The sequence below is a fragment of the Neolamprologus brichardi genome, chromosome 9, assembly GCF_056152115.1.
Source record: "Neolamprologus brichardi isolate AB-2024 chromosome 9, ASM5615211v1, whole genome shotgun sequence".
NCBI lineage: Eukaryota > Metazoa > Chordata > Actinopteri > Cichliformes > Cichlidae > Neolamprologus > Neolamprologus brichardi.
The window spans coordinates 14469923-14492453 of record NC_142112.1 but is presented as its reverse complement, the minus strand read 5'-3'; the positions used below and the strand labels follow the sequence as shown (position 1 = coordinate 14492453).

The 22531-nt window shown below is 40.8% G+C and overlaps 3 protein-coding genes across 3 annotated transcripts; all 3 read left to right on the top strand.

Annotated features, from left to right (window-relative positions):
- Nucleotides 1–6412: 6412 nt before the first annotated feature.
- On the top strand, nt 6413–7361 carry LOC148101243 (uncharacterized). The gene has a single exon (XM_087845981.1). The coding sequence runs from the start codon at nt 6575–6577 to the stop codon at nt 7292–7294; it is 720 nt and encodes a 239-aa protein (XP_087702107.1). The 5' UTR covers nt 6413–6574; the 3' UTR covers nt 7295–7361.
- LOC148101242 (uncharacterized) lies at nt 7315–8249 on the top strand. Its single transcript, XM_087845488.1, has one exon. The coding sequence runs from the start codon at nt 7315–7317 to the stop codon at nt 7939–7941; it is 627 nt and encodes a 208-aa protein (XP_087701614.1). The 3' UTR covers nt 7942–8249.
- Nucleotides 8250–15094: 6845 nt separating this feature from the next.
- Nucleotides 15095–16539, top strand: LOC148101241 (uncharacterized). Its single transcript, XM_087845980.1, has one exon. It carries the CDS (start codon nt 15286–15288, stop codon nt 16351–16353), a length of 1068 nt encoding a protein of 355 aa, XP_087702106.1. The 5' UTR covers nt 15095–15285; the 3' UTR covers nt 16354–16539.
- Nucleotides 16540–22531: the final 5992 nt, after the last annotated feature.

Genomic DNA, 22531 nt, shown 5'->3' with positions numbered 1-22531 from the left:
AGAAACCACAGTTAAAAGTTCTTCTCCGCTCAAATTTACAACAGTCGTGCCAGTTCTGAATAAACTGTTTAGTAAATTAACCCAGGCAGGACACCTTGGCCTGACAAGTAAGGAGATGTTTTCAAGGGAGTTGACAGAAAATGTGTACGCCCATGTCGAGTCAACATATCCAGCCCCCACGATGCAAATGGGTAAAAGTCTCTCAGAGTCTGACTTCTCTAAGACTTCACAGGGTGACTGTAATGTACCCTCTGCTCCTGAGGTGCCATATGTGCTCGTAGAAGATTCAGTGGAAAGGTTCTTACAAAACCTTCTTTTCTGGTTGGAGAATGAAACTTTAACCCAAACTATTATAAATGACAAAATTTCTGGTGCCGTGGAAGATATAGTAAGAGTGCTGACCCCATCAAAGGAAGAAGTTATGATTGGACCAGATGCTGGTGAAACAAGCGACAGACTGTTTACATCACGGTCAAGTCCAGTTACTGATCTCACCAAACAGCCAGTCTGTGTGAGTGCAGAAGACCCGGACCTGGTTTCAAATACAAGCAGTGATCAGGCATCAGTGTCTCACTCTGAACCCACAGAGGGTCAAAGTCAGCCAGCAACCTCTGAAAACCCAGAGGAAGAGCTGTCAGAAACATTAGTTACATCACAGTCAAGTCCAGTTACTGATCTCACCAATCAGCCAGTCTGTGTGAGTGCAGAAGACCCGGACCTGGTTTCAAATACAAGCAGTGATCAGGCATCAGTGTCTCATTCTGAACCCACAGAGGGTCAAAGTCAGCCAGCAACCTCTGAAAACCCAGAGGAAGAACCGTCAGAAACATTAGTGTCACCTGATGATAGGCTAATTGCCAAACAATTTAGCACTCTTGTAGCCACGAGAATCGCAGGAAATTTGCACAAAAATGCCAGAAAACTTCTGGATCTAGAAAAATTAGACTTAGTTATCAACCGTCTGACAGATTTGGTACTTTCTGAAGTGAGATACACCGAATGCCTGGAAATTCTTAAAAATAGCGGGGTTGAATTAGTCAAGGCCACAGCTGAAGGCCTTATCAAGGAGTTTGGATCTGCAGACAAGTTCTTCGATGTAATGATATCAGAAGATTCATCTTTTGACTACACTATTCTGAAGCACCTAGCAATGAATCTCGGTGATCAGGCATCAGTGTCTCACACTGAACCCACAGAGGGTCAAAGTCAGCCAGCAACCTCTGAAAACCCAGAGGAAGAACCGTCAGAAACATTAGTGTCACCTGATGATAGGCTAATTGCCAAACAATTTAGCACTCTTGTAGCCACGAGAATCGCAGAAAATTTGCACAAAAATGTCAGAAATCTTCTGGATCCAGAAAAATTAGACTTAGTTATCAACCGTCTGACAGATTTGGTACTTTCTGAAGATAGATGCACCGAATACCTAAAAATTCTTAATAATAACATGAATAAGTTAGTCAAGGCCACAGCTAAAGGCCTTATCAAGGAGTTTGGATCTGCAGAGAAGTTCTTCGATGTAATGTTGTCAGAAGATTCATCTTTTGACGACACTATTCTGATGCACATAGCAATGAATCTCGGTGGCTTCATGAATCCTCCAAAGAAATCCAAACTTGCCAGGTTTTTTTCAGCAGTGTTAAAAGCTTTTAAGAAGCTGTTCAGCTGCTGCTTTAAAGGCAGTACTGATGACTAAATTGTCATCTTGATTTTTTTCAAATACCTCTTTTAAAATCTTAAAGCAGTCTGGCCTCAGAGTTAACATCTGAGGTATATTTTATTTTAAAACTATTTCATTCGACTTTAGTTAGACTGAGAAATATTCTTCATCGTGTCTCCTCGTATTATCGTTACCACCACCCCCCACCGGCCGAGGCAGATGGCCGTCCCTTCTGAGCCTGGTTCTGCCGGAGGTTTCTGCCTGTTACAGGTAGTTTTTCCTCCCCACTGTCGCCAAGTGCTTGCTCATAAGGGATTATTAATTAATTGGGGGTTTTCTTGCTGCTACTGAAGGGTCTCTATCTTACAGTATAAAGCAACTTGAGGAGACGGTTGTGATTTGATGCTATATTACAAATCTTAAATTCAACTGAATCTTAAAAACATGTAATATAGCATCACATCACCATCAAATCAAGAACTGAAAAATAAAACAAAATAAAAAACCAAACCTACATTGTGAACTGTTTGTGATTTGTCTTGTGCTTCCAAAATATATTGTCAAATATGAAAAGCTGCATTTATATGCTCTGGTCATTAGTACTGGTATTTTAATGTAAGCAAACACAAGGAACATACACCGATGTGTAAATACTACAGATGAAGAAGCAAGAGCGTTTGAACAGCCGGTTCCGCTCTCTCAATTCTCCGATAAGCCAGGGCCAAGCCAGCTCCGATCAGCAAGAACCCTGTAATCATGGTTCCAAATAGGTAGATATCTTCAGCGTCCTCGATCGACAGTCCCGCCAGGCACATGATCCTCCAGTTCTGCCACCCGTCCATCGTGTATCCGGCAGGGAAAGTCCCTCCAGGGCACTCGGGCTCTCCCGAACCCAGACTTCTCGTTGAGAAAAGGGTGTCAATAGCATTCAGAGACCAGTTGATCAAATCCATAATTCTCTTTAGGTTTTAGAGAACGACAGTGAGAGACTGTTCGAGGGAAAGTAATATACACGAGACAAGACAAGGACACAAGAGGCTAAGCAGGGAAGATAAGGGGAAGGAGGAGAGGAGAAAAGTGCGACCGCCTTCGCCAAGAGCCAAACGAGAACCTCGTTACCTGATCGCTGCCTGTACGCCGGCTGCCTGTACGCCGGCTGCCTGTACGCCGGCTTCCTCTACGCCGGCTGCGTTCCCATCACAGTGCGACCGCCTCACCCTCAGAACATCTCCACCACCCTGCCCACTGTTAAGATGATTGTCGAGGTCAGACTCTTAATTTGTCTATTAAACCGATGCGGTTTCTCTTTCAGTCAGAACTCCAGGGCTCAAGCTCTCGCTCCCAGCTAATTCCATACTCGTATGGCTCTGGCTGACTTCTGATCTCCTCTGGGGGAAAAAGGGAGCTTAATTTCTTCTTCTGTCTTTCTCTTTCTAATTGTGCAGGTGAGTCACTCATCTGTAAGCTGCTGCGCTCCAAAGAGGCCATGGCCACGATGGACATCAGGAACTGGCCCCTAGTGCTGGACACCACTACAGCGTTTCATTCATATCCGCACAGGGAAATCACGCTCACATTAAGTACTTTAATTTAACATAAATGCAGGTCGTGCACAGCCGCCTCACAATGCAGTCTGAGTAGTTCTGGTTGCAGATATAAACCTAAAGAATGCACATTAAATGAAATCCTCTGCTGTGATGAAACCTGCCTTTACAGCTCCATCACTCTGTGATTTATCGAAAAATAAAAACTTGCTGTAGCTGCAAGTCTGTGGAGTTCCCCACCACTGCTTTAGAGAATCAAAGCACCAGGAAGTGGGAATAATTTCTCCTATAATAAGGATTTTTAGGTCCCTGATAACAAAAATGAGCAGATTTTATCCAGTTTGGTAACGTTTACATCACTAGAGAAGAAAATATAGCCACATTATTATAATTACTATGGTTATTTTTGTATTTTTGGAAAAGTAACTTTGTAAACTTTGCCCAGTTTTGATACACATGGAGGTTTGCAGCAGAGACAGAATCATGTTTTCTGCTTATTTTAATGATATTTTAATGACTTTAGAAACCAGAAGCCTGATTGTTTGTTTTTTTACATTGAGACAAAGTTTACACAGAAGGACTATATAGGGTCTTTTTTAAAGTGACTTTCAGGGATTTAGGATCTCTGAAGAAAAACTATCAATTTTTATTACTTAGAGATTTTTCAACATCTAACAAGGAGACGAGGACAAAGTTAAATTGACCTGATTTTTGCATAACTTTAAGAATTTGAATGTGAAGAGAAGAAAAGATCCATGAACGTAATGATTCAAAGGGTTCAAATATCTTTGAATGTATGTGCTTCAATATATTTTTCGGACTGAGGAAAACAGAAAAAAGGTTAAGTATTCTGAAGAGCGTAAGATTATGAAAAAACTAGAGATATGAAATATCCAGATTTTAGAGGCCCAGAGAGGTGAAGAGCAAAGCAGCAAACAGAGAAAGCTTTGTAAAGTAGCTTTATTTTTTATTTTTTTGTCAGCTGGCAGAAAGGCAGACAGATGTTTTTCTTGCCGTTTCTTCTCAGCAACGTTGCTGCAGTTCCTTCCCCAGGTGGAAGAGATGGACATCTCCTGGAACGACTTGATTGGTGGATTGGTTCATCCACTGTGCATAAGCCCTCAGTTTTACGGCTTTGATCATTTATTTTGATTTACTGGCTCACAGAGAAATTTCAAACTAACTCACAGAAAAAAAATCTGTCTTGAGAGGATAGCTTTAGCTAATTTATCTGAACTCTGTTTACTTTATGAGGTAAAGATGACCATATAAGGAATATCCTCTCTCTGTGAGATGATAAAGACTCAAGGGTAAAAAGACTGAATCTGTGTGTCTAAAGCGGGCTGAAGATTAGTTTACCTACACCGACCTCATTATTAGTTAGATGTATAGTATAGTTATATTATAGAAGAGAACATAAGGAGCAGCAGTTTGGATCCATTTTAACAGTGCTGTCAGTTGGTGTTTTATTATTTTCTTGTCTGTTTTTTTGCTGTCTCTTCGTTGATACATTTGTATGGATGAGGTTTTCCTGTTCATAAATATGGAACTCCAAAGTGTTCAAAATTAAATAAATAAATAAGTCATGATGAAATAAATAACTATGTGAATAAATAAGACACAGATATGTAATGTGAGAATGATATTGTGAAATAATGGAACACATTTTGAAAAAAATGCTCATTATTGTGAAATATATTACATTCTGCTATATAAATGTACTTATTATTGTGAAATATTATTTCATGGTCATTATTTTTCACAATAACAGAGATTATTCCTGAGGCATTTTATTTATTTCCAGCCGTTTATATTCCAAAATGTTGTTTTTTTTCAAAGTCAGTCTTTATTTCAAAATCCCGTTTTTCCTGATGGTCTATTTATTTCATAATGTGACTTTTCAGCAGAATTCCTTTGTCTGTCAATCAAGAAAGACAGGGCGGAGCCAGTTGTGGGATTGGTTGCTCCTTTACTCAGACATAAGTAATAGCACATGAATCGTCGATTTAGGTTTAATGGTGCAATGCGTCTCCTATGCAGCTGGCGGCAGTATGTAGCTCAAAATAAACTTAAGGCACCGATAAATGCAAAACACTGGGCGCGAATAACGTTACAGGTGTATCAATTCTTGTGAAGGGCATGGCTGCAGGAAACAAGTCCCTTTCTGAGTTACTCAGAGAACTTGCTAACCGCTTAGATCATAGGTGTCAAACTCTGGCCCGCGGGCCAAATTTGGCCCGCAGCCTAATTACATTTGGCCCGCGAAGCCATACTAAATTATTATTAGAGCTGGCCTACTGGTATTATACAGCTAATATATATATTGTTTAGTATTAAGCTTTGCTTGTTCCATATTCAGTTTTTCAGCAAAACTTGTTTGAGTCCATAAGAAGAGATTCATTCTTATATCTGGAGGAAGATTTTTTTTTCAATAATATGAATGTTAGCCCGCGACCTTGTTCCAGTTTTGAATTTTTGCCCACTGTGTATTTGAGTTTGACACCCCTGGCTTAGATTGTACGTCTTCACCTCAGTTATTGCAGCAGTGTACTGGAGATGAAGTGGTCCCTGGTCCAAATTCTCATCACAACCGCTAGTGATGGTGAGATGAAGCCTCATGATGAACTGAAGCTTTCCACCCAATTTTGCGACTCATGGTTCGAAGCATTGTGATGATTCATTTGCTCTACTGCGCCATCAAGTGGACAATTCCAGTGAAGCGGGCTCTGTGATTATAATGATGTGTAAACCTCTAAACTGAATAAATAAATTGTTTTCTTGGTTATTTATCCCGAATATTGTCTCAGTATGTGTGATACAAAAGAGAAAGTGGAAACTATCAGGACAGAGTTTTGGTATGATTGTGTAACTGTTAGCCTCAGACAGTCAGTCAATAGTATAATTCAGATCATAGATCAGTACATTTGCATATTTTTATAACTATAAAAAGAAAGCTGACACTTTCGAGACTTTATCTAATGTGTAAGCATCACAGCAGATGCCTTAGATTAGAATCAGTGAGCTGTCGGCTTTCAGCCCCGACCGTGTCAGTAGTAATACAATGGCACTTTTTTTGCCCCCCCCCCCCCCCCTCCCACCCCCACCCCACCCCACCCCGTTTGGTCGGATTCGTGCGTGTGCGCATGCGCGTTCAGATGTGCTCGGCGCATGCGCATTCAGGTGTGAAAAACACACCCTCTGGGCGGTAACGACTCCTCCTAGTGGGATGGCTTAGGTTATATAGGTATAAAAGTGATCCTTTCACATTCTAAGACCATCACCGCCACGGCCTAAGGAGCACAGACACATCGCGCTAAGGACCCCACCGACTCATTGACCTAAGGAGCACAGAATACCATCTGTATCAACCATGACACCCAGCCAGGACATCGCCCATGCCACAGGCGTTCTAGGTATGTCTACAGGAGTATGCAGCCGGGGTCCTCAACGTAAAAAGCAACGCTGTGAAAATGCCGTAGATGGGACTGTATTTAAGTTAGAATATCGCGGCGCTGAAGGGTATGTGTATACCATTAAATATACCGAAGGGACAGTTGTGCTTGGTGTAGATTGTGGCGAGGGATTGTTTTGGGGGGAACCCCAAAGCATCTCTACCAAAAACTGGAAGCTCTTCCGGACCGTAGTGTGTGCGGACCTGGACAATGTGGGCTTCCCAGAGGTGCTGTATGTTTCCCAGTGGAACAGTGCATCAGGCCCTGAGCTTTACAGGGTTGAGGCTGATCGTTTCAATCGCAACCCTGAAGACTTTATTTTTCTCAGTGTATGTGATGACAGGGATAGTCTTATTGCTTACAGAGGGCTTGAAAACTGGAGGTTAAATCCTTACCCTCTAAACCTTGAAGAGCGCACAAGATGGTTTAAGGACTTGTTTTTTATACAGTGGTGCGACTGGAGAGGTTTGTCGCGTCTGTTTAGCCAGATTGACGACGCGATCAAGAGGGACAGACTCAACACTGCGTACGAGAGTATTAGAAAACGCCTTGTTTTTGACGATCTGGCGAGTTGTCCGAAGACTGGTTTGCCTGCTACCCTGTGCAAACCTAAAATCATAAGACCTTCCGACAACTAAACAATAAACTGGTAGGTTTAATGTGCGGGGTGTGTGTGGGGTTGCGTGTGTATCTATGTGACAAATTAAGAGCTTATGGTTTTCATTTTACAGAGAATGACACGCCGTCGTGGGACCTATCAGAGTCACCATCAATAGGGCTGCTAATCCCGACCCCCCAGACTCCACCACCCTCACCATCATGCTCGCAGGACCCCCTCATATCAGACCTGTGGGAGGAAACTGTAATCGACATCAAACTCGCAACTCTCCACCTGTTGATGTTGGCGCTGAATGAGTTTCTACAAGAGACATGTTACGGATGCCAAACAGGCCACCCCAGTCAGGTGCAACACAGCTGCTTGCAGGAATTGTCTGAGTATTTCTTCGACACCTACTATGACGATGTGATGATAAGGCTCAAGACTGACCGATTCATCCCAGCCATCCGGCTGTTTGTACGCTCAAACACCACAGATGGGACTGGAACACAAATCCGCAGAGTTGCAGAACACCTCATGTGTGAACTGAGATCAGAGCGAAATATAGTATGCGCCATTAATGACAACATTGTGGACCTGCTAGAAGCAAGTACTTGCGCCCGACGTGTTAAACCTGCCATGCTCCGCATGATTGGAAACTACTGGGGTGGGAGACACCTGGTTTAATGTGTGGTGTTCAAGTATCCATTGTCTGTGATTGTGTCTGTGTGAAAATTAAATAAAAAGACGTGTTAACACTAACTTCTTAGTCATTTGTGGTTTGCACAGTCATGGAAAGCACATTGCATAAAATATATCATGATCCAGCCCATCCTGCGGGGTTGGCCAGTTTAAATAAGCTACGTATAGCGGCAGGGGAGGCATCAGGTGTAACACCTCCAATATCTCAGGTCAAACATTATTTAGAACAAGACGACACTTACACACTCCATAAACCTGTGAGGATCCATTTCCCCAGAAATAGAGTATTGGTGACAGGGGTCGACAAACAGTTTCAAGCCGATCTGGTTGACATGTGTGAATATGTGGCAGATAATGATAATGTGAGATATCTGCTAACATGTATAGATGTATTCTCAAAATACGCATGGGTTAGATGCCTAACAAACAAGACAGCGAATGTTGTATCATCTGCTTTTGAGGATATACTTAGTGAGGGTAGGATCCCTGTGAAACTACAAACAGATGAAGGCAAAGAGTTTTATAATACAACCTTTAAACAGCTAATGAAGCGATATAATATCAAGCATTTCTCAACAGCTAGCGAGGTTAAATGCAGTATTGTCGAGAGATTCAATCGTACCTTCAAGGGCAGAATGTGGAAGTACTTAACATCAGCCAACTCCCGGAGATATGTAGATGTCATACCAGATCTCACACAAGCATATAACAATGCTTATCACAGATCTATCCAAATGGCTCCGGCAGAGGTGAATAAGGATAATGAGAAGTCGGTCTTTAACGCGCTGTACAAAACGAGGCCTCAGAAGGAACTGTGCTTTAAATTTAATATTGGTGACACTGTACGAATATCAAAACTGAGAGGAAAGTTTCGAAAAGGATACGAGCAGACCTACACCGATGAGATTTTCACAGTCAAGGAACGTATAGGGAGACAGCCCCCAGTGTACAGACTAGCGGATCTAGCAGGAGAGGTATTGAAAGGGTCATTTTATGAGCCTGAGATACAACGTGTGGTTGTTGATGAAAACAAAACATTTAAAATTGAAAACATATTGGCTAGAAAAAAAGTGGGTCGGAAAAAGCATGTGCTAGTGAAATGGCTAGGATGGCCCGACAGCTTTAATTCGTGGATTCCAGAAAAAGACATCGTTGAGGCGTAATTAACTCAGATGACACAGCTCTACACACATTCATTCAACACTGAGCATAGACGGAGAAAGCATGAATAAAAAGAACAACAACAATGCAGGCTTCTATGTAAGCCTCTTCTCGAATGCTTCGGCGCATGTTTACCCGGGTAATAAGATATCTAATTTTAGAACAAAGCTAGCAAAACCTATTGTTTTGGATCAGCCGTATGAGGTTGCTGTTATAGAGATACAGTACCCACGCATATGGATGTCTTTTCCACAATCAGATTCGCAAGTGGAAATTCATGACCCAGTCAAAGATGGAACCATCGCCGTAACCATGATCGAACTGTCTGTGGGTCATTATGCATCTGTGGAACAGATAATAAAAGAATTTAATTTTAAATGTCAGCAGTACCAAACCACTGGAGACCTTAAAATGCAATACAACACAGTTACTAACCATGCCTGTGTTATGGGACCTAGGGGCACTATTCTCACATTTAGAGGGAGACTGGCGGAAATCCTAGGATTCAAAACAGGAGAGCCGTTTGTACTTCATTATAAAAACACATATGCCCCGCACCCCGCAGACATATACGGGGGAAAATATAACATCTTTATTTATGCAGATATCGTTGATTACCAGCTTGTGGGTGACGCCCACGCGAGGCTATTAAGAGCTATAAATATCACGGACGATGACCGCCGCCTGCCTATTCTACAATTTGACAGCCCACACTACACACCTGTGTCAAAGACATTGATCGACGACATAGAAATTGATTTGAAAGACGATCGAAATCAACACATACCCTTTTTATACGGCAAGGTGTTTGTCAAGTTACACTTCCGACCGATAACCCACCATTTTTGAAAAAAAAAGGATGGCCGTCTACAGCACTGATGACTCAAAATATGTAAAATACTACTTATCACAAGCTGCGGAACAACCCACCCAGCACTGACCCATATTGCGTACTGGTCCCAACATACCCTCCGAGCTCTCCACCAGCCTGTGCAAAAAAAGTGCCATTGTATTACTACTCGTGTCCACGCTGTTTGGTGAGAAAGGCGACATCTCACTGATTCTGATGCGTCAGCGCTTTGTGTTTACGTCTTTGTGCAGAATCGGTGTACCTGCTCTCATTTACTGTTTTAGCTGTTTGGTGGTTGTTGAAATGTAGTAATATTTATATTAAAAATCGATTCAGGATTTTAATGAATCGATATCACGTTATCCAAGCTAGAATCGATTTTAATCGATAATCAAAACCCGCTCCTAGTACCTGTGTAATCATGCTTATGTACATCTGGATAATGACACAAACTAGTATTTGGCGCTTCACTTTTTAATAAACTAAAAGACAAAAATCAGATTATAGGATCTGCAGTGTTGTTTATTTATATTATGGTGCTTATCATTTGTGATATTTATTTCTGTGTGCATACTTTATTAGGAGAGATAAAATAAAATAAAAAATCTCTTCCTTCCTGGTTCCATCGAAGAAGAAATGCTCAAGTAACTATGTAACACATACGTAATCCAATTCCACAACACAGTGTGATGGGAAATCAGCTGTGTTTTTCTGCCCATTTTATTTCGAATCTGGCACGAACCGGTGAACCAGTTCCTGAATCAGTCACGTGGTACGGACTGCCCGCGAGGCCTCGAACGTCACTGCTACGTAATCAAAGCAAGCCTCGATACGCGCTTCACAGAAACGCCCCCGAGATTACCCGACACACGATTCGACGCTTCGACACACAGGACACATCACTAACAACTGCACAGTGTTAACGTTAGCAAATGCTAACGCTATCACAGCTAGCTCCACTCCACGAAACGCTGTTCAGGGTAAGTAACAATATGTTATTACTGCTCAGTTAGTCTGTCTGTCTGCCAAAAATTAGCTTTTTAATCAGTTCAGTCACAGATTTTTTTAATACTGTTTTTTACGGTGGCCCTGAGAGGCCAAACGGACTGCAACTTCAGAAAACACTTGCAAAAAGAAAAATGCTGCAAAAAGAAAAATGCTGCAAAAAGAAAAAACACTTGCAAAAAGAAAAATGCTGCAAAAAGAAAAACACTTGCAAAAAGAAAAATGCTACAAAAAGAAAAACACTTGCAAAAAGAAAAATGCTGCAAAAAGAAAAACACTTGCAAAAAGAAAAATGCTACAAAAAGAAAAACGCTGCAAAAAGAAAAATGCTGCAAAAAGAAAAACGCTGCAAAAGCACACAAAGCACAACGGAAATAGGAAAAAAGACAACGGAAATGTTTCTGGGGAGACAATAACCAGACGGACCAGTTGCAAGAACCAAAACATGTATGTATGGCTGTATCCCAATTCAGGGACTGTTTCCCAATTCAGGGTCTACAGCCTTAAAGTACGCAGCCTTAACGGTCCTCAAGGGCCTCGTACTCAAAGACCGCTGAGGCCGGAAGTGCGAGGCTTGTAGGCTTGTGAAATGGGACGGTCTAGCCTCCGTCGCGCTGCCCAGGTTGCCTAGCAACCATGATACTAACAGCTGGAAACGTTTCATACAGCTTTGTTTGACAGAAATGAAGGAGAACATATTTTGTACATTTGTTTCTACATGAGCTCTGTGTGATTTGATAAGTATCTGAGGCTGAGACCACAGGACTGTAAAACATGATTGTTGGGCTTCATTTCTGTACTGAACAGTCACATAAGATTAGCTAGTAAATAACAATTAGCTAATGTTGTTCATGAGACTAAAGTCATTTCACTTTGGTAATGTAAATATAATATGGCCAATATTATATTAATCATTATTAGTTATTACAGCAGTGAACATGAACTCTGTGCCAAACACTGAGCTTCAGTAAAGATTCAAGTTGCATTTATTTATATTTCCTATCACCTTAAATCTTCACTTAAAGACAAGTATCTGTGACAGTGTATATATAGATGTATTATATATAAGAGACAAATATTGTTCTTTTAATATGTTGGCATTACTAAATTTGGCTCAATGCTTATATATGTGTGGAAGAAGCAAATGTACGAGCTGTGATAACCGTTTCTGATAGAATCAAGAGTAGACTGATATATGAAATATTCCTTTATTGGGTGAGAAAATCAGACCATGTCATAACTGCTTTCAGTCATACAGAATAGATATCAGAGCCTTAAACAGGCTGACTTCTGTTAAATGGGTCAAACTGGGCAGAAAGTATCCAAACACATAACATCCTTATAGAATATGATGTAACACTATAGATCAACTTACCTCAGAATATATAAAGCATATAAACAATTACAGCAATATGATGCAACAAACACAGCAGTGCTACTAATCCAAAATACTCAAAGCTTCATAGAGCTGAAACAAACATTTATTTTTAGCTCCATTCTGCTGCTGATACATACTTTAGGTTTCTGAATATTAAACTTGTTTCTGCCTTTCATAGTGTGTAACATGAAGGCCCTGAGTACTTTCTCCCACACTGAAAACACTGGGATGATCAAATTATTTGAACATTACCTAATAAGACTGATTCAGGACAGACAATTAGTTATGTTAAACTTTCCTAGCAGTCCTTCACAAACAGGGAACAGTCTGTCTATTCTCTCCATCTGTCAGCTGCTGCTGGCTCTTCCTCCTCCTCTTCATCACACACTGCTGCGTTTGTCCTGGTGGATCATCAGGGGTGCAAAGCCTCACAGATGATGTGCAGCAGTGGGTCCTTCAGTCTGTCCTCACTCTGGACACTTGCAGTTGTCACACATGGAAATCAAATGTGTGATAAGCTGCAGGATTCAAACACAAGTGTTACTTATAAATACATGTTCATACTTTTATTACACAATCAGAGAGAAAGAAACAGAGAGAGAGTGCAGGACAGACAGACAGGTGACAGTCTCAGGTGTAGACACTGCTACAAAACAGCACCAGAAAAGGAGGATTTAGTGTTTGTGTTATTACCAGTGCTAAACAAGAAGAGTTCCCAGATGGTACAGTGGACACATGTGTAACTCCTGTGATTAAAGCATTTTTCTTACAGCTTAAGGAGTGAACTGTCAGCTCGTTCAAACACACGTTAAAGTCCCTTTGGCTTGACACCACCGAACAGAGGCAGCAATATAACATAGCTAACATTAACAGTGCAGTGAATCCTGCTTGTGCCGTGATATTCAGGAGTGCAAACCGAGCAGCATCACTGACTTTCAGCTTGTTGTGTTTGTGGATATATGACTGACTTTAATTATCCATAAAATTACGACTATTGTATTCTTTGACTTTTCATCAAGTCTGTCTTTGTACGGTCCGGCATTGTTCTCCTTCGTTTTGTACATAACTTTTTTGGGGGGCAAAGAAAAAGCAAGAAGGTATTGGAACCGGAGAATTAACGTTTTGCGGTGCTGCAAATGCTTGCATTTGATGTGGTACTTGGATTGTTTTGCCACGAGTTACCGGCATGCAATGCGCGAAGGTCACGCGGTCTGTCAATCTCTATTTTGTGTGTATTCGTTTGTTTTGGAGGGGGTGGGGGTTACGTTAACCGGTTTGTTTACATATTCCACTCTCCGTGTTCCACATGTTGCATTTGCAGATTCATTTTCACCGAACGATCGTCTCTTTCTGCCTGGTCTTGTATCTCTGTGCTTCTGTAAAATAAAGAACGAGCTGACGTGTTTCTCACGACACCAGCGATCAGCTCAACAGGCCCTCAGTTTACCTGCATGCATCCAAAGTCCAATCACCAGCACACAGCTTTGAAACCTCACCTTAGTTTTAGCTCTCAGTTGTTAAACGCTGGACTTAATTCACTCGGGTTTTGTCCGTCGGGTCACGTTTACTTCGCTGTTTTATTTACAACTGAGCAAATCGGTTTGGCTGAGGTTAAAGTTACGTTTAACCTGCATAGTTTTACCGACGTTTAATGGTTCACTGGCACACGTGTTAGACTGAACCAGGGGCGATTCTAGGATCAGAGCTTTGGGGGTGCTGAGCACCCAGAGAGCTGTCCAGCCAGGCAAGATAAACTTTACACGTCACGATGAGACTTCTTCCCCATCTCTGTCAGTCCCTGCATCCTTAAATGTCTCCAGTTGTCCCAAGTTGTCTCTGAATGTCTCCTTGGTGCATTTAAACCCCTGTTCCTCCCTGTCCTCGTCGTCTGTTATCTTTGTCTCCGCTATCAGTCATCATAATTTTACCATCTCTGTGCAAGTCTGCAAATTTCTTTATTAAATCATAAGATTCTTAAATTCATCAAGTCTCTCTGCCTGGGTCCTCGTCACAAAACATGACATCACTGTTTTGTACATTTTAACACAATTTAATCCCCACATTTGTGAAAGAAAAGCAAAACACTATGTGGAATATGGAGACACTCCTGGTTTATATGAGCAAAGTGAAACTCATTTTTTAGGGTTCGTGGAGATGAGTGTGAAGATCCAAACAATCCCTGTCAGTGATGGAGAAGCTTTGATGAAAAAAATTTGGCAAAAAGTTCACCAGCATGAAGGAAATGAAGTTCTCAAACTTTCCTTAGGAGGACCCCAGCACGCCTGCTTAAAGAAAAGTAAGTGTGCTGATGTGGATGCTTGCAGTGACTGCTGTATAGAGGCCATCCTGCTACACATGAAACATATCAGTGTCATAATTGTTAGTTTAGTCATGTGTTTGTTTATTATCCTTATTGTTTTATCTGGGACTGTTTGCAAGCATCTCAGAGAGAGGAGACACCAGCATCTGAACAGAGACTCAAACCAGCAACCTGCAGGTCCCTGCTTGTCTGCTCCAGTTTTCTCCTCACTCATGTTGCCCACCAGTGATTTCTAGCTGCCCACCCACACAGCAGGCTAGAATATGCACTGAGCCTCAGCACCATGGTTGCAATACTTGGACATGTTTTCTTTATTCAATAATCAACCAGACCCCAAAAAGTAAACAGCTGTTATTGCTAGGCAACGGGAGCAGCATTTGGTGATGCAGCACCTGACATTCCTGACCATGTGGGCGGAGCTTGCATGGAATGGAATGTTTCGTAGAACTGCGCAACACAAGCACTTAGTTACAGCATTTTTCATTTTATCCAGACACAGCTAGAGACACATCTACAGCAGCATCTCTGTGCAGGACAGACGACAGTTGAAGAAAAAAACACTTCGAAAACTTCACTTCTCTACAATACGTTGGTTCCTTTGTTTAAAAGGCCAAAATGAATCAAGGGAGATCGAGAAGAGGATTGGTGAGTGCGTCACCATACAGTACAGTACAGTCTGAGCTGATTAACCTACGAGAAGAATTTCAAATAATACAGGCTGAAAATGTCAAATTAAAAGAAGAGGCAGAAAAATCAAGAGGAGAAGCTAAAAATTCAAAGTTTGAAACTGGAGTAGTATTGAAGGAATTACTGCATGTGGGTCTAAAACTTAAAGGAGAGAAGATGAGAAAACAACAAGCAGAAAATGAGAATGAAAACATCAAGAAAGAACTGTTGGAAGCTCAAAAAGCATTGCAGGAAGAGAAAACCACAGCACAAGAAGCTAAAAATAAATATCAAACTGCAAAGAAGGAGGCAGAAAATGTGATGCAGGAATTACAGGAGGTGCAGGAAGCTTTTGAAGAGGAAAAAAGGAAAATGCAGTTGGCAACACAAGAAGCTGAAAGTGTAACGGCTGAAGCTGAAATACTAAGGAAGGAATTACTGCATGTAAAGCAACAACTTGAAGAGGAGAAAAAACGTAAATATGAGGCAGAAAATGAGATTGAAAATATGAAGAAAGAATTGTTGGAAGCTCATAAAGTGTTGGAGGGAGAGAAAATTAAAATACAGGAAGCAAAGAAAGAAATGGAAAATACAAAGAGTTACACTCAAAACATGAAGAAGAAGTTGCTGGAAACAGAGGAAGCAATAGAAAAAGAGACACATGGAAAATGGGAGGCAAAACAGGAAAGTGAAACTCTGAAGAAGGAACTGATGAAAGTGCAAGAAGAACTTGGAGAAGAGAAAATTGAGGTGAAGGTATTCAAGAAAGAAACGACAGCCTCTGAGGTGACCAAGAAAGACTGCAAAGATGCACTTAAAGAAATACAAAAGCACAAAAAGGAAGCGAAAGAGCTCCTCAAACAGAAAGTCAAACTGGCCAAACAGCAGCTGAAAGAAAAATTTAAAGACGCCGAGGAGCAGCTAAACAAAACCTTAAAGGAGCTGAAGGCAAAAGAAAAAGAAAAGAAAGCCGAGGACAGGAGGGGATTCTGGAGCAGACTGCTGAGAAAAAACTGACCCAGCATCAAGTTTAAGGAGATCAATAGTTTCTTCCTCCTTCCCCCTCTCTCAACCTTTCTTTCACAAAAATCCCCCCAAACTTTACTTGGGATGTTTGTTTGTTTTTAAAAACTCTATTCTGAATACATGTACTGAAATACACAAATAAAATTGCTATAACTTGACCTCATGTTGCCGGCTTCTTTTCTTGTGTGTCTGTGGATGTAAAACAGTAACACACTTTCTGCTCTGTGTGTTTTTAATTGTAAATAAATGCAATATATCTTCATTTTAAAAACTTCTGCTCTAAATCTTTTTTTAGCAAAATGCTTTTTTTGCCCCTTCCTGATTTCTTATGTTTTAACATGTTTGTTACATTTACATGTTTCCGATTTCAAGTGTTAACACAGATGGTCAGAGACAGAGGTTTGGACAGCTCTTTCCCTTTATTTGTATTTATTCAGGTTATTTTTATACTCAAAAATCCATCCACAAGCTTCAACGCATCCAGAACTCTGCTGCCCGTATCATCACCAGGACCCCTTCTATCCACCACATTACTCCTGTTCTGCAGCAGCTTCATTGGCTCCCGGTCAAATATCGTATCAATTTCAAAATACTCTTGTACACATTTAAGGCTATTCATCATCTCTCCCCTCCATATCTTTCTGATCTGGTTAAGATCACCACCCCATCTCGTTGTCTCAGATCGTCTTCTTCCCTTTCACTCTCCGTCCCCTCCCCCCGTCTTGCCACCATGGGGAGCAGGGCTTTCAGCTGCTCTGCTCCACGACTCTGGAATTCCCTACCTCCTGATTTAAGAAATATCTCTTCCTTCTCTCTTTAAGTCCCAACTCAAAACTCACTTGTTCAAAATAGCTTATCCCAATAACCTCTCCACTCTGCTCTTTTAAATTAGTTTATGTCTTATGCTTTTATGATTATGTAAACTGCTTGCTTTTATGTTGCTTTATATTCTAATGTGTACAGTGACCTTGAGTGTTTTGAAAGGCGCTTTCAAATAAAATGTGTTATTATTATCTTTGAAATATCTCAGTGTGACACTGATACTGTACATGAGTGTGGTAGGTTTTGAAAACAGCATCAGCACAGTACACAGCAAAGGGGAAAGGAACAATTGTTCCTTTCAAATTTTATACAAAACATCCAATCCTGGATCATATCCATATCCACTTAGGATTGAGTGATCCAAATGCACCACATTGTGACAATAACCATGGCATAGCAGCTGACGAGCAGCAGATAGATACTGCTCATGGCACCACTGGTGCAACTAGACTTGCAGTCAAGACCGCCTAAACCAAGACCAAGACCAGAGAGTATCGAGACCAAGAACAAGTCGAGACAAAGTCGAGACGAAATCAAGACCGAGACAAAAAAGTCTTTAAACTGCAGCCAGATGCTGCTTCGTTTACGGATGTCAGGCATATTTATGTGTTTTTGCTTTCGCACATCCCTCCTCACTTGACTTGACGCACTTGACTGTCACGTCCATCACCCTCTCTGTTTTTCACACAATGATATTATCCTATATCCTCGCATTTGATTGGCCACAATATGGAGGGATTGGAGCATAGCTGAGCCACTGTGTGAGAGCTGAGCAGCGAAAGGAAATAAAATGAGGGTAGAAACAACTGATAGATTAATAGGCTCTGTTTTGAGTTTTGTTCAAAAAAGAATGACTTCATATAGGAAAAAATAAATATCACATATGCAGGACACCTTAAACTAGTTTTTTAATTAAGCAGAAAGGCAGAACAAAGTCGGGCTGTATCAAGACACGGGGACTAAACCCCAATTCAACCAGACCCAGAACTGATCTGGAATTAAAACAGGACTACAACAGTTCAAAATCAGGACTACTTAGGACTTAACCAAAACAGAACCAGAATCCAAACTAGATGATAGTAACACTAAAAATCATCATAGACCTGCACTACACTTATTTTTTAATTCTACCAAAGTAGACTATTTAGATTCATAAAAGTTTAGATAATTATTTAGCCTTGTTGTGCAAACAAGCCTGAATAACTTAATAAATATAGAATTTGAAAAGTAACAAATGGTATCTAAAAAGTTACACTAGGTACGAGATACATGTTCTGATGAGTTTTGGCAAACAACCATTTGACTAACATGTGTGTCTCACCTGCTCTCTCTCCCTCTCTGCTCCTCTCTCTCCCTTTCTGTGCTAACGATCAAGCCAAACACCAACATCATCAAATATACAGTTGAAACCAGGGGTCCGTTCTTCGTACCTCGCTTACTACATCCAAGATAAAATCATCGCGCCAACTTTGAGCTCGCTATTCCGGTTCTCCGAACACACCTGTTGTTGATGATTAGTACAAATGGATGAAGTAATGTGAGATCACTGGGTGGCTTAAAAGGGGCTACGCATCGATAGTAGAAACATTGATCGGCAACCCTTTGATTGGTCGGCGAAAATGTCGAAGGAGCGCGCTCAGTATTTTTCGGCAGCAGAGCAAGAACTCTTGATTGAGGGATTTCAGGAGTTTCAGAGTTTAATTAAAACGCAAGGGAACACTGCAAAGGCTGCAAAAGCAAGGAGAGAGGGCTGGCATAAAGTTGCTGACAAATTAAACTCGTAAGTAATTTATTATATTATATTACATTATATCATATTATATTATATTACATTATATCATATTATATTATATTATATCATATTATATTATATTATATTACATTATATCCTCTTTCACATTAGAGCCACAACAGGACCCACTAAAACATGGGAACAAGTAAAAGTGAAATATAAGAATATTCTACAGAATGGTAATATTTATCACTTATATTGCTTTTAGTCTCTTGAAAAGAGACCCTGAAATAATCTGTTTGTTTGTTTATAACAGCAACCAAGAAAAGGGCAGAGCAAAAAAAGACAGGTGGTGGTCCTGCACCCCCTCGTCACACCCCGGCAGAGGAGCTGGCCCTAGGGTTGAATGCCACCAGACCCATTGTTGAGGGCATCCCTGGGGGCAGCTCTTCCTTAGACCAGCAGCCGGGGTGCAGTAGCAGCAGCACCTTCATAACTGGTAAATGAGCTCATAATTCTATTTGTACAATGTAAAATATTTGGTTGTTGCCTTAATTAAAATGCTTTTTGTACTTTGACATTTATTGACATTGTGGGGTTTTTGTGTGTAGTTTTACATAACACTCCATCACTTTTACCTGTTCCCATGCAAGGGGTGACTGAAGCATGCACAGTAAGTTGGGATATATATATATATATATATATATATATATATATATATATATATATATATATATATATATATATTTTTTAATTATTTAGACCAATAGGCTGTACCATATCCCTTTGTAACACATTTTGTTTCCATTGCACAGGACAGTGAAGCAACCCTGTCAGATGACTGAGGAACTCCCTGTAAGTGCATGCATAATTTGGCCTGAATTTGTATCTACTTGTGTACTTCTATGTGTTTATGACTGCAGTATGATTTGCAGGCAAAGAGGCCGGCAGAGAGGCCTGATACAGAGGTGGGCAGTCTTGTAATTAATTTTACTTCCTATATGACATATATTGACCATTAAATGTTGTCTCTACAATTGAAACAGGGTGACATTCGTTTGCTCTATAAGAGAAGTCTCCAGCAAAAAATGGAGTATACTGAGCTAAAGAAACAAAAGCTTCTAGGTGAAATCAAACTTCAAGCTCTAATGAGGCAAAAAGTTCAACTAGAAATTGAGTTGCTTCAAAAGGAACTTCAGAGTAAGTAAAAATACACTTTCATACAGAGCACTATTGATGACCTTGTGTGATACAGTATATATGATTTTTTTCCTGGCAAATGATGACTGCTTTTTTTTTGATGAGACAGAAAAAGATGCTCAAATAAATTTCAATGAAAAATATGTTTTGTCATGTTTTTAATATTCGAAATTGTGTTGCACAATTCTGTCCCGTGCAGCTCTGCCACTACGTTGGTCCAAGTGCACTGGCTGGAGGTCATCATCAGGCTGCACCTCCACCACAGGAGTCCTTTCCTTTCTGATGGTGGCAATGTTGTGCAGTACGGCACATGCAACAATAATGTCACATGCCCTGTCAGGTGCAACCCTCAGACTTTTCAGACACTGAAATCTTCCCTTTATTTGCCCAAAGGTCATTTCAATGCGTGCCCTTGTCCTGGCTAGAGCTGCATTGTAGTGGGTTTGTGGCCCAGGGTTGGGGTCAGGGAACGGTGTCATGAAGTACTGCCTGCATGCATAACCCCTGTCTCCAAGGAGAATCCCATCGTAGGCCCCTGTGTAATGGAGAAATACTGTTATTTTAGGCCCAAAATAAGTATGAAATATCAAAATAAGTCTCTTTTTCTTACCACGCTCAAATAATGTGCATAACCCTGACTCTCTGAAAATTCTTGAGTCATGCACTGATCCGGGCCATTTAGCTTCCACATTTGTGATATGGCACATAGAGTCACACACCATCTAAGAGATTTCATTATATGTAAACACACTCCTTATCATTATATATTACCATCTAAAATATTAGTATTACTCACCTGCACATTTATACTGTGAACCCCCTTTCGATTGACAAAATCCCCTTCATTGGGGCCTGGGGGGGCCTTGATCGCAATGTGTGTGCAGTCTATGGTACCAATCACATTAGGGAAGCCTGCGGACAATCGAGCTATAGTTACAGACATAGGTCATGATTGCATCACATTCATTATCGAATTTAATGTACCTGCAATAGAAAAAAAGCCCTGTTTGACAACCTGTGGTCTTAAGTGGCTTGGAAATGCACACCCAGGAAATGCTTGAGTGCCAGGTATACTTTGCGAATGGAACGGCAGACAGCACTTTTGCCAATGTTCTCTGCGTCTCCAACAGCGTACAGAAACGTGCCACTCACAAAGAAACGCAAGGCAATGCACACAGTTTGTGCAATTGTTAATACCCGACTACGGTGAGTGGAACTCTTAACAAAGGGATCCAACAAGTTGGTTAAGTAAATAATACCCTCACGGGAAAATCGACATCTCTCTATGAGCACACTGTTGCACTGAGCTAAAGGATCCTGTCTATCCCGCAATATACGCTGAATTCTGAAAACTCTCCTTATCAATCTTGCACCTTCCGCAATGGGTTGCTCGCGTACAAACGGACAGGACATGGCTGCGACAGACTTCCCAAATCCACCTTCGCTTTTATAGCCGTGGTCTCTCATCTTGATTACACGAAGTAATTTACTATTACTACTCTAAAATATGAATTACATCTGAAATAATCAAATACATGAAATAGAATGATTAATAGTACATTTCCCTTTTTTTAGGAAATGACCAGTATGTATCTGTATGAAATCAATAAAAGAATCAAATACTGCATTATCTTTAGTTACATTGATAATATTTATTTATGGAAAAACAGTGGAAAAATATCGCTGTTGCTTTCGTATAAATGAAGCGGACATACCTGAGTGGCCGCGATCTAATCCTGTTTACATAAAGTAAGCCTGCTCCCAAGCAGGTTTACGCTTACGGATCTGTTGCTATGACAGCAAGTCCCGGATGAGCTTCGGAGAACCGAACGATCCAAGATCACGCGAAATCGTCAACAATCAAATCCAGCTAACTTACTTAGCGAGGTACGAAGAACGAACCCCTGGATCAGTGTGGTTTCATCTAACAAAGGCAAACAGTGGACAACATAAGGCGTTCCCTACATGTTATGCAACTATACAAAACTTCTGATGGAGTTCTCTCTGATTTCCCAGGATGTATTTTGGATAGACTAAAATATTCACAATAGCCAGAGTTGACTGAATTCAAATATTTCTAAGATCCAATTATTACAATAAAACGGCCAGAAATTCACCCCGTTCCTTTCATTTCAGGGCTTTTCAATAATAGGAGATACTTACATGAAGTGGGACGCACTGATTCACATGCTGAGGATGTGACCTCCTCCTAAACTTACTCCGTCTGTTTTGAAACCAGGTTTTTACCTAAAATGGAAGAAAACAGAAAACATTTCATGAGTACAATGGACCCAAAATTCAATTTCTTATGTTGTAGTAAATTGAAAAACACTCACCTGTTTGTAGGTCAGTCCTGTCATCTCTGTCAGCTGTTTCATCTCTCTTGGGTCATAGTAATGTTTCACATTAAAGTGA